This window comes from Leptosomus discolor, chromosome 20, assembly GCF_034619465.1.
Source record: "Leptosomus discolor isolate bLepDis1 chromosome 20, bLepDis1.hap2, whole genome shotgun sequence".
Taxonomy (NCBI): domain Eukaryota; kingdom Metazoa; phylum Chordata; class Aves; order Leptosomiformes; family Leptosomidae; genus Leptosomus; species Leptosomus discolor.
The window spans coordinates 4,365,676-4,377,456 of NC_141410.1; the positions used below are offsets into that span (position 1 = coordinate 4,365,676).

At 66.2% G+C, this 11,781-nt stretch overlaps 1 protein-coding gene across 1 annotated transcript; it reads right to left on the reverse strand.

The window, feature by feature from the left end:
- Positions 1-1,918: 1,918 nt before the first annotated feature.
- On the reverse strand, positions 1,919-10,678 carry RAP1GAP (RAP1 GTPase activating protein). The gene is made up of 20 exons (XM_086476332.1): positions 10,640-10,678; positions 10,483-10,521; positions 10,190-10,375; positions 9,612-9,706; positions 9,455-9,533; positions 9,321-9,374; positions 9,153-9,236; positions 8,962-9,062; positions 8,742-8,871; positions 7,900-8,055; positions 7,723-7,794; positions 7,552-7,638; positions 6,013-6,150; positions 5,359-5,427; positions 5,156-5,265; positions 4,989-5,072; positions 2,721-2,814; positions 2,551-2,632; positions 2,396-2,463; positions 1,919-1,972 (listed from the first exon to the last, which is right to left on the reverse strand). The coding sequence occupies exons 1-20, from the start codon at positions 10,676-10,678 to the stop codon at positions 1,919-1,921; spliced, it is 1,821 nt and encodes a 606-aa protein (XP_086332458.1).
- Between the last annotated feature and the right edge of the window lie 1,103 nt (positions 10,679-11,781).

Here is an 11,781-nt window from a genome sequence, read left to right on the forward strand (position 1 = left end):
CGCGGGATTTGGGATGGGAACTGGAGCCTCGGTGGATAAAACCCCCCTCTTTGAGCGAGACGTGATGGGGCCGGGTCCCAAAATGCCTCCCCGGTCTCCCTTTGGCTGAGGACTGACGCCGGTGCCCAGCTCATCACATGTGTGGGTACTGAGAAACCACACGAAGACGGGAAAAAAAATTAACTTACCGGGTTAATTTGTCCCCAAAACTTCTTTGGTTTGCCTCCTGGGTGATTTATTTTGCTTTAAAATTCTTCAGTTTAGGGAAATTTGCTGCCCAGGGCAGAGGGATTTGGGGTGGGATATGGCAGGGAGAGGGGATTTAAGGGGTGGCACTCACTGGGGCACGCCCCCTTCATTAGGGCTGGGTAATTAGGGAGGGTAATTAGGGCGTGGGGCAATTAGGGGAGGGGGGTTTTGCAGCTTGCAGGGTGCTGGGGAGGGGGATGGAGGCCTGGGGTAGCACTGGAGAGGGGCCCTGGGTGTGCAAATGGTGCCTCGGGTGTGCAAATACCACTCGGAGCACGCGAATGGTGCCTTTGGTGTGGAAACGGTGCCCTGAGCGTGCAAATGGAACCGTGCACGTGCAAAAGGTGCCCTGGGTGTGCAAACGGTGCCCTGAGCGTGCAAATGGAACCGTGCACGTGCAAAAGGTGCCCTGGGTGTGCAAACGGTGTCCTGAGCGTGCGAACGGAACTGTGCACGTGCAAAAGGTGCTTTGGGTGTGCAAGTGGTGCCCTGAGCATGCAAACGCGACCGTGCACGTGCAAAAGGTGCTTTGGGTGTACAAACGACGCCTGAGCGGTGCAAAAGGTGTCCTGCGCGTGCCACCGTCACCGTGCGTGTGCAAAAGTCACCGTGCACGTGCAAACGGTGCCTGGCACGTGCAAACCCGCCGCTGCGCGTGTGCAAAAGCCGCTGTGCCCGGGCGGACCCTGCAACTGCCGCCGTGCAACAGCCTCTCCGGCTCTGCAACCGCCACCTTGCCCGTGCAAACCCGGGGCACGCGCAGCCCCTTGCACGCCCCGGCGGCATCGTGCGTTATTTGCAGGGCAACCCCCTAAGCACCCCCCAAAGTCCCTCTGGGCCCCTCCAACACCCCCCCCCAACCCCCCCCGGGCCTTTTTTTTATTTATTTACCAGCTTTATAAATCAATCTCCGCTCTGTTTTTTTATTAACCAGCAAACTTTGGAGCGGGCGCAGGCGGTGACCCGGGCAGCGCTGGATTTTGGGGCGCGGGGGGGGGGGGGCCTGTGACACCCCCACTTCGCTCAGCACCCTTTGTACCCGCGCTGGCATCGCCGGTGTCCCCAACAGCGCGCCCAAGCCCTGGCGCTGGGGTTCCCAGAAACCAGGCGGTGCCGAGCTATGTTTAACCAGTCCCGGGGTGCTTCGTGGTTTTTGGGGGTTCGAGGGGGGGGGCGGGGGGCGAGACCACTTTTTCTTGGCCGGGGATTTGGCACAAGGCTGGTGGCCACCAGGGCCGCCGGCCAAATGCCACTCCCGACGCTGGGTTGGCCACCAGAGCCGAAAAAGGATTTTTTTTTAGGGGTTTTGTGGGATTATTTTTTGGGAGGGGGAGCACTGCCTGCCACATTTTGGGGCACCCACAGCGCCCCAAAAATCGGGGGGGGGGCGGGGAAATCAAATCAAGGCTTTGCTTATCCAAAAGCCTCAAAATCTAGCTAAATGCCCCCCCCCCCCCCCAAATGGGTGGGTTTGGGGTGTTTTGAAGACCATGTAGAGGTTTTGGGGGACACCCCCCCCCCAGCCCCTCCCCCCCCCCCCCCAGTTACTGGGACACGCCCACCCCCCCCAGCACCACCAGCTGTAGCGATAAATAAACCTTTATTTTATACAGGACTCACGAGAAACACAAACACGATTTGGGGGGGTTGGGGCTTGAAAAAATAATCCTCATATCCCCTCCCCCCCAATTCCAGCATCCGACCCATTCCGGAGCTTTTTTCCCTTCAAATAAAAAGGGTGGGGGGCAGGGGGAGCCCCACTTTGGGTTTGCCCTGGATTTGAGCCCCCCCCTTTTTTTTTAGGGAGGGGGTGATGGTGGAGGGGGGGGCCCTTCGTGGTCCATCACCCCCCCCCCCATAAGGGGTATTTGGGGTGACAGAGATTGTCTGGGGAGGACACCCCCATTTTTTGGGGGGGGTCCCCCAAATGCTGCACCGGGGACGATGGCTTCAGCTCCTGGCACGGGGGGGGGTGACACATGAAGGGGGGGGGGGGGGCCGAAGCGGTGACCCCCCCACCCCGAGGATGGGGGGGGGGGTGTGACTAGGAGCCCTGTGTGGAGGGACAACAGTGGGTGCACCCCAGTATGGGTGCAGGTCCCCCATATTGGGGTGCACTGGGGGGGGGGCGGGGGCAGAGCCTCACCGGGTTATGGGGGGGTCGCTCCAGCTGGATTTTGATCTCGGGGCAGGGGGGGTCGGGGGGGCGGCGGCCTGGGGGAAAAAGTTAGGGGGTCATGAGCGCCCTGGTGGGGGGGTCCCACAGCCCCATGGTGGCTTGACGACCCAGTGATGGGCTACCTGGGGGGGTACCGGGGGGGTCATCCGGCCAGGGGGTGTCGGTGAAGGCGTCTCGGTGGGTCCCCGAGGGCGAGCGGCTCTCCTAAGGGTGCAGGGGGGTGGGTCAAAGGGGTGCTGCCCCCCACCCCTTGCCCCCAGCACCCCAGTCCCCCCGCCCAGCACCCCAGTACCCTGCCCGGCTCGCTGGGCTCCTCGGTGGCGCTGCCAAAGCTGCTGGCGCTGGAGGAGGAGCGGGAGAAATCCGGCGGCTCCGGCTTCTCGGCCCTGCCAAGGGACAGTCCCCGAGGCCGGGGACAGGCTGGCACGGCGCCGGCAGGCAGGCGCCATGGCCCGCCGCGACGCCACGCTGTCCCCAGGACACCCCGTCCCCACACCATCGCGTCCCTTGTATGGCCCAGCCCTGTGCCACCCTGTGCCCATGCCATCCCGCCCCTGGCATGTCCCAGCCCTGTGTCACCCTGACCCTGCGATGTCCCATCCCCATACCACTCCGTCCCCACACCATCTCGTCCCCGGCATGTCCCATCCCCATGCCACCCCATCCCCACGCCACCCCATCCCTGCGATGTCCCATCCCTGTGCCACCCTGTCCTCACACCATCCCGTCCCTGGCATGTCCCATCCCCATGCTACTCTGTCCCCACACCATCCCATCCCTGGCATGTCCCAACCCTGCGTCACCCTGTCCCCACACCATCCTGTCCCCGGCATGTCCCAGCCCTGTGTCACCCTGTCACCATGCCATCCCATCCCTGCGATGTCCCATCCCCATGCCACCCTGTCCCCAGGCCATGCCGTCCCTGGCACGTCCTATCCCTATGCCACCCTGTCCCCAGGCCATCCTGTCCCTGCAATGTCCCATCTCCATGTCACACTGTCCCCAGGCCATCTCGTCCTTGGCATGTCCCATCCCCATGCCACACTGTCCCCACGCCATCCTATCCCTGGGATGTCCCATCCCTGTGCCACCCCATCCCCAGGCCACCCCATCCCTGGGATGTCCCAGCCCCATGCCATCCCATCCCTATGTCCCTTGTCACCACACCAACTTGTCCCTATGCCACCCACCCCTGTGTCACCCTACTGCCACGCCACCCATAACACAAGCCACCCCCACCCCACGGCACCCTGTACCCGGGCCACCCAAGTGCCACCCCACCCCCCTGCATCCCCCTGTTACCTTGTCCCTGTGCCATACAGACCCTGTGCCATCAGGTTCCTAGGTGACCGTGTCCCTGTGCCACCCCTTCCCTGTCCTGTCCCCATGTTGCCCTGTGCCAACCATCCTGGTGCCACCTTGTCCCGGTGTCATCCCATCCCAGTGTCACCCTGTCCCATTGCATCCCTGTGCCACACTGTCCATGTGCTGCCCCATCCCAGGGCCTTCCAGTCCCCATGTCACCCTATCCCTGTGCCACCCCATTCACGTGCTGCCCCATCCCAGTGCCCACCAGTCCCTGTTTCACCTCATCCTGGTGCCACCCTGGCCCATTGCATTCCTGTGCTGCCCCATCCCAGTGCCCTCCAGTCCCCATGTCACCCCGATGTCACCCTGTCCGCTTGCCACCCCATCCCATCACCAGCTCATCTTGGTGCCACCCTATCCCACTGCATCCCTGGGCCACCCCATCTGTGCGCTGTCCCACCCCAGGCCCATGTCAACCTAATGTCACCCTGTCCACATGTCACCCCATCCCAGTGCCACTCTGTCCCCTTGCCACACCATCCCAGTGCCACCCATTGCAGTGCCACCCCATCCTCGCACTGCCTCGTCCCAGTGCTCTCCAGTCCCCATGTCACCCTGGTGTCACCCCATCCCAGTGTCACCCCATCCTGAAGTCACCCTGGCCCTTTTCCACCCTGGCCCATTGCCTCCTTGTGCCACTCCATCCGTGCGCTGTCCCACTCCAGTGGCATCCAGCCCCTGTGTCACCCTAATGACACCCTGTCCCATGTCATCCCATCCCAGTGCCACCATGTCCTGATGCCACCATGTCCCAGTGCCAAGCCATCATTGCGCTGCCCCATCCCAGTGCCCTCCAGTCTCCGTGTCATCCTGTCCCAGTGCCACCCCATCCTGGTGCCTCCATGTCCCAGTGCCACCCTGTCCTTGTGCTGCCCCGTCCCAGGGCCCTCCAGTCTCCATGTCACCCATCCCAGTGCCACCCCATCCCAGTGCCCTCCAGTCCCCGTGTCACCCGATCCCAGTGCCACCCCATTCCAGTGCCCTCCAGTCTCCATGTCACCCTGTCCCCGTGTCACCCTGTCCCAATGCCATCCCGTCGTGGTGCCTCCACGTTCCAGTGCCATCCCTGTGCTGCCCCATCCCAGTGCCCTCCAGTCTCCACATCACCCATCCCAGTGCCACCCCATCCCGGTGCCCTCCAGTCCCCTGTTCACCCCGACGTCATCCCCCCATCCCGGTACCGGCTGCGGACCTGTCGGGGTGCCGGCGGCTCTCGGGGGAGCTGTGGGCCGAGCAGGCGCCCTCGGGGGTGCCGGGGGAAGCGGCGGGGCCGTCCCTGGGGGAGGCGGCGGGTGGTGAGGTGCCACCGGGAGGGGACACCGGAGGCTGCCGGCCCCGTGTCCCGGTCCCGCCGCTCACCTGCCGGCCGGCGCCTCCTGGATGCTCTCGATACCGATGGCGCTGGAGCGGCGGGAGCCGAGCGGGCCGGGCCGCCGCCTCGACGGGCTCTTCCCGGGCACCAGCAGCGCCTGCGGGTCGCCGTTAACCGGTGGAACACCGGAGGGGGGGAGGCGGGGGCACGGGGTCCCGCCGGGGGGTGTGTCCGTGGCGGGGGTACCCACCTCTTCCACCGAGCCCAGCCCGATGGCGCTGCCGCGGCGTCCCCGCCGGCTCCCGGGCACCAGCAGCGACTGGGGGCGGCACCGCGTCACCCGCCCCGGGGGGCACCGGGGCACCGGGGGGGGGGCGGGGCCAGCGAGAGGGGCGGGGGCGCGGGGGCGGGGTCTACGGGGGCGGGGCTTAACCGTGGGGCGGAGCTCACGCCGATGAGCGTGCCGCGGGGCTCCCCTTCGGGGTGTGGCTTGAGGGGAAGGGGGCGGGGCTAGAGCGCTTCAGGGGCGCGGCTTGCGAGTCCCCGTTCCGGGGAGGGGGCGTGGCCTCCCGGAGGTGGGCGCGTCCTCAGCCAGGCAGGCTGGCCGGGCGGGGGGGGGGGGCGTGGTCTGGGAGGGGGTGTGTCCAGGGGGCGGGGCACTCACGCAGGCGGCCCCCGGGGCGCCGTCGGGGGGTCCGGCGGCGGCGGCGGCGGCGGCGTTGGCGGCGTTGGGGGGGGGGCGTTGGGGGGGCCCGGCGGGGTCCCAGCCCCACGGCCTCCAGGGAGGGGCTGCGGCCCCGCAGCGCCCGCTGCAAGGCCCCCCCGCGCCCCGTCAGCACCGCCGGGCGCCCCCGCCCCGGTGTGCGGGGAACACACGGACCCCGCCCCCATCCCCGTACCCCACCTTAAAGGACTCGAAGAAGCCCGGGGCGGCGGCGCCGTTGTCGGGGCGGTCGTCGTCGGGGCCCAGCCCCAGCATGGCCTGGCTGCGGGCCTGCAGCTCCTCGTGCAGCGTCTCCAGCAGCGCCGCCCGCGTCCGCTCCTGCACCCGCCGCACGCACCCACGTCATCCAGGCACCCACCGGCGTGGCGCCCACGTCATCCAGGCACCCACCGGCGTGGCACCCGTGTCGTGCACGGCACCCAGCGTACGCCGTATCCCCTCCCCAGCACGCCTGCAGGCAAAGCACCCACATCGCGCACAGCACCCACCTGCACGGCAGCCACGTCGTGCACAGCACCCAAGTATGCACAGCACCCAGGGTACGCAGCACCCCGTGTGCGCAGCACCCAGTATGCACGGCACCCACCTGCACTGCAGCCACGTCGTGCACAGCACCCGGTGTGCACAGCACCCAGTATGCACAGCACCCGGCGTACACAGCACCCAGCGTGCACAGCGCTCCTGCAGGCCCGGCACCCACATGCACAGCACCCACATGGTGCACAGCACCCCCGACCCCTGCAGCACTCCTGCAGGCACAGCACCCATGTGCACAGCATCCAACTGGCATGCAGCATCCACATGCGTGCTGCTGCTGCAGGCGTGCGCCCCACCTGCACAGCACCCATGTCGTGCACAGCGCCCAGCGTACACGGCACACACGCCCCAGCACACTCCTGCAGGCACAGCACCCACGGGCACAGCACCCAGCTGGTGTGCAGCACCCACATCCATGCAACTGCTGCAGGCGTGTGCAGCACCCACGTCGTGCACAGCGCCCAGCATACACGGCACCCACATGCACAGCACCCGCAGCAGGCACAGCACCCTCCCACACACCACTGCTGCAGGCACAGCCCTCCCACGCACAGCAGCACCCAGTGTGCGCAGCACCCACGTGAACAGCACCAGTGCAGGCACAGCCCCCACGGCATGCACAGCTCCCCCTCATTGTCCACGGCACCCACATGCACAGCCCCACCGCATGCACAGCACCCACGGCATGCATGGCACCCACAGCACTGCTGCAGGCATAGCACCCATGGCATGCACAGGACCCACTCACAGGCACAGCACGCACTGCAGACATGGGCCCCGCAGCATGTGCAGCCCACTGCAGGCACAGCACCCGCAGCACTGCTGCACCCACAGCACCGCTGCAGACACAGCACCCACACCCATGGCACCCACACCCACAGCACCCACACCCACAGCACCCACAGCCCCTCTGCAGTCACAGCACTGCTGCACCCACAGCACTGATGCAGGCACAGCACCTGCACCCACAGCACCCACACCCACAGCACCCACAGCCCCTCTGCAGTCACAGCACCCACACCCATAGCACCCACAGCACTGCTGCACCCACAGCACCCACCACATGCAGGGCACCCACGTTGTGCCCAGCACCCCCTGTGCCCCACGGCATGCCCAGCCCCTTTGGAGGCACATACCCAGCACCCCCTCTGCTCAGCACCCAGCACCCACATTTGCACCCACCTCCAGCTTGGCGAACTTCTCGGCCTTGTAGCAGGCGTATTCGGCGTTGATGAGCTTCGTCAGCAGGAACTCCTGGAACTCGGGGCCCTGCAGGGGCGAGGGGCAGCTCCAGGTGGGTGTCACCCCCCAGGGACACACCCCCCTTCCCCAGCAGCACCCATGGGTGCTCACCTTCCTGAAGACGGCAGGGTCGGGCAGAGGTGGGCCGAAGAAGGGCACATCGTCACGGGCGGTGACGGAGACCTGCGGTGGGTAGGCAGGGTGTGTGTGTGGGGGGGAGATGACAGGGTGCTCAGCTGCCCCCTCAGCACCCTACGGGGCTGGGGAAACTGAGGCACGAGGCGGGACCTTGTAAAGGGTGCCCTGGGAGCCGCCCTGCTCCAGCTGCACCACCACGAAGGCGTGGAGGAAGTTGGAGGCGATCATGTCGGGGACGAAGGGGGTGTTCTCGTCCTGGAAGACGATGGCCACGATGTCATTGCCGATGTGACGCTTCCGCTGCAGCTGCGGGGACGGGAGGACATGGGGGGTGGTCACACCATGAGGGCAAAGAGAAGGCCAGACCCTATGCCCCAGAGGTGCCACCCAGCACCTATGGATGCCCCTGGAGCTTTTGCAACTCCTAGACACCCCCCTCAGCACCCATGGGTGCCCTGCCAGTCCCCTGCATCCCACAGATGGCCCCCAGCACCCATGGGTGCTCTGCCAGACCCCTGCATCCCACAGATGGCCCCCAGCACCCATGGGTGCTCTGCCAGCCCCGTGCGTCCCATAGATGCCCCACCAGTGCCCATGGGTGCTCCTGGCACTTCTACACCCCACAGACACCCCCCAGCACCCATGGGGTATGCTGCTAGCCCTTGTGCCCCATAGATGCCCACAAGCACCCAGGGGTGCCCTGCCAGCCCCCTGCATCCCATAGGTGCACCCCTAGCACCCATGGATGCCCCTGGAGGTTTTGCATCCCACAGAAACCCCCTCAGCACCCATGGGTGCCCCAGGAGCCCCACAGACACCCCCAAAGCACTCATAGGTGCCCCACCAGCCCTTCCACCTCATGGAGGTGCCCCAGGACCACCTACACCTCCATCCTCCCCAAGCACCCACATCTTCCTTCCCAAAACACTTGCCCCCTCCCCCCCCACTTCCCTCCACACGCCCCCCTACCGCAGCACCCATGGGTGCCCCACCTGCTGGGCGTCCCCCTCGGTGTAGGGCAGCTTGGTGGAGACGTGGAACATGATCTCCTTGTCGCGGAAGTGGCAGTAGACCGACTCGCTGCCCGTCTGCCCGTGGGTCACGTCCAGCCCCCCCCGAAACCTGGGGGTGGGTGGGGGGGAACAGGTACCCTGAACCTGGGTGCCATGGGTGCTTCCCCCCCCGCCCCCTCCCCAGCACCTCATCACGCACCCTTTGAAGTCCCTCAGCTGCACCCGCTGACCCAGGACGTCGAGGAATTCGGTGAACGCCGGGCTCTCCTCCGTGGTGCCGAAAAGCTCCTCCTCGGAGGTCTGTGGTGGGGTGGGGATGGGTGCCAGCACCCACCCGGGACACCCTCCACAGCCTCCCCCTCCCCAACCCCCCCCCACTCCACCCCATACCTGCCCCAGTTTTTGGTAGATGACCCCAAATTTGAAGTGGTTGCTGAGCACGTGCTCGTCAAAGGCGAGGATGAGGCGGGATGCCTGCGGGGGTGGGAGGGGGCAGAAGTTGGATGGGGGGCACCCTGGGGTGCTCCCCACTCATGGGTGCCCCCCTCCCCCATTCACCTTGGGGTAGAGCACGGGGTAGAACCGATCCACGTTGACATCCTCGCACACCAGCTGCGGGAAGGGATGGGTGATGCGATGGGTGGCCCGGGGGTGGGGGCACCCATGGGTGCTGCCGGAGGTATTGCACCCACCTTGGCCATCTGCACCACGTTGGGGAACTCGGCCAGGCAGGAGATGGGCACCACGTCGTGCAGGGTGCGGGCGCGGGTGCTGCGGGGCAAGGTGGGGGGTCAGGGTGGCCCCCTACCCCCAGCCAGCACCCATGGGTGCCCCCTGCACCCTGCTCACCGCAGCAGCAGGTGGAGGTGCTCCTGCTCGTCGTACTTGAGGGAGAAGACGAGGTGGCCCAGCGCCGGGTCCAGAGAGTAGTAGTTGAAGTGCTCCTGTGGAGGGGCCAAGCACCCATGACCACACCAGTGGGTGCTCACGCTGTCAGGCACCCACGTCATGGGGCACCCGTGCCCATGAGCACCCATATGTATGAGCACCCATGCCATGAGGCACCCATCCTACTGACACTTGTAGGTTCCCCACGCCCATGGGCACCCATGTCTCCAAACACCTATGCCATGGGGCCCCCATGGCCATGAGCACCCGTAGTCCTGAGCACCCATTGACATGGGGCACCCATGTCCATGAGCACTCATGGTCCCTGAGCACCCATGTCCATGGGCACCCACACTTATGGAGCCTCCATACCCATACACACCCGTGCCACGGGGCACCCATGTCCATGAGCACCCATACGCATGAGCACCCAAGTCATGGGGCACCCACCTCCATGAGCACCCATAGGCACCCATGCTTATGAGGTCTCCATGCCCACGCCCACCCATGGGGAACTCGCCCACTCCTGGAGCACCCACCTTGCCCAAGAAGTGCTTGCGGTAGATCTTGGCCGTGTGGTTGCCCTCAAGCCTTGCCCGGGTGCCGGGTGCCGGGGTGGGGGGGGACTCGGGTGCCCCGCTCAGCTGGTGGTTGGTGCCCTCGATCCAGTAACCCCCGAACTGCGGCAGGAGGATGAGGGGGAACGGCCCCTCCCGGCCCAGCACCTGCATCCGCAACCGAGGTGGGTGCTCCGGCCACCCACCCATCACCCCACCCACCCAGCCGCTCGCCTGCCCTGGCACCCCTCTCTGGAGGGGAGTGGGTGCTCTACCTCATGCACGCTGGGGTAGGGGATGTAGTCCTCCTCCGTCTGCAAGACAATGGCGTGGGTGAAGGCCATGCTGGCACCCATGGGTGCCGGGGTGGGTGAAGGCCACTCTAGCACCCATGGGTGCTGGTTGGGTGCCCCCCACCCCAGCGATGCCTACCTTAAGTGGTGGGGGGACGGCATGGCGCTGCTGGGCCATCCTGCTGCCCTGCGGGAGATGGAGGCTGTGGGTGCCCGTCACCCTGCCTTGGGATGGGCACCCTTGGGTGGGGAGCACCCACGGGGGCTTACCTCGGGGTGGGGTCGCCAAGGGGGTGGCGGTGCCAGCTGGAGGTACGTCTAGGCGGCACGGGGGGTTCCAGGGGGGTCCATAGCGCTTCCTGGGGGACAGAAGAGCTCCCCCACAGCCCCTCGCCGTGACACCTGGCTGCTCAGGCAGCGGCGTTACCCCTGAAGCCTACTGATGGCAGCAAGCCAAACGCTACCTCGCTGGCTGCCAGGAGCCAGCGGGCCAGGAGCGATGGGTCTCGGGTCACTTACATGGGGGTGCCCGGCTGCTGAGGCCGCCCCCGCCCCAACCTCATCGCACCCCCTCCCCCCACCCCCCACCCCGAAGGGCGCCCTCTGCCGGCGGGAGGCGGCGCCGCGCGGGGCAGCACCACGGACAGCGCCGGGCACCGGCCGCGCCGAGCCCTGGTGCAAACGCGCCCCTGGTGCAAACCCGGCCTCGTGCAAACGCAGCCGTGGTGCAAACGGGTCCCACCCCCCGTGCAAACACACCCGAACGCTCGTGCAAACACACCCGAACGCTCGTGCAAACGCGCCCTGTCCCTGTGCAAACACGATGGCGTGCGAGTGTGCCCCTGGTGCGAAAGGGCCCCTCGTGCAAATGGGAGCCAACCCTGTGCAAACGTGACGCTGGTGCAAACACCACCCTGGTGCAGATCTGACCCTGGTGCAAACGAGCCCCGTCCCTGTGCAAACACGACCGTGGTGCAAACACAAACCTGGTGCAAATGTGACACATCCCTGTGCAAACACGACTGCGTGCAAGCGCGGGCCTGGTGCAAAGGTGACCCTCGTGCAAACGTACCCCGTCCCTGTGCAAACACCACCCTGGTGCAAGTGAGCCCCGTCCCTGTGCAAACACGAGCCTGGTGCAAACACGACCGCATGCAAGCACGCCCCTGGTGTAAGTGTGACCCATCCCTGTGCAAGCACAACCCTGGTGCAAACATGATCCGTCCCTGTGCAAACACGACGGCGTGCAAATGCAACCCTGATGCAAATGCAACAATGTCA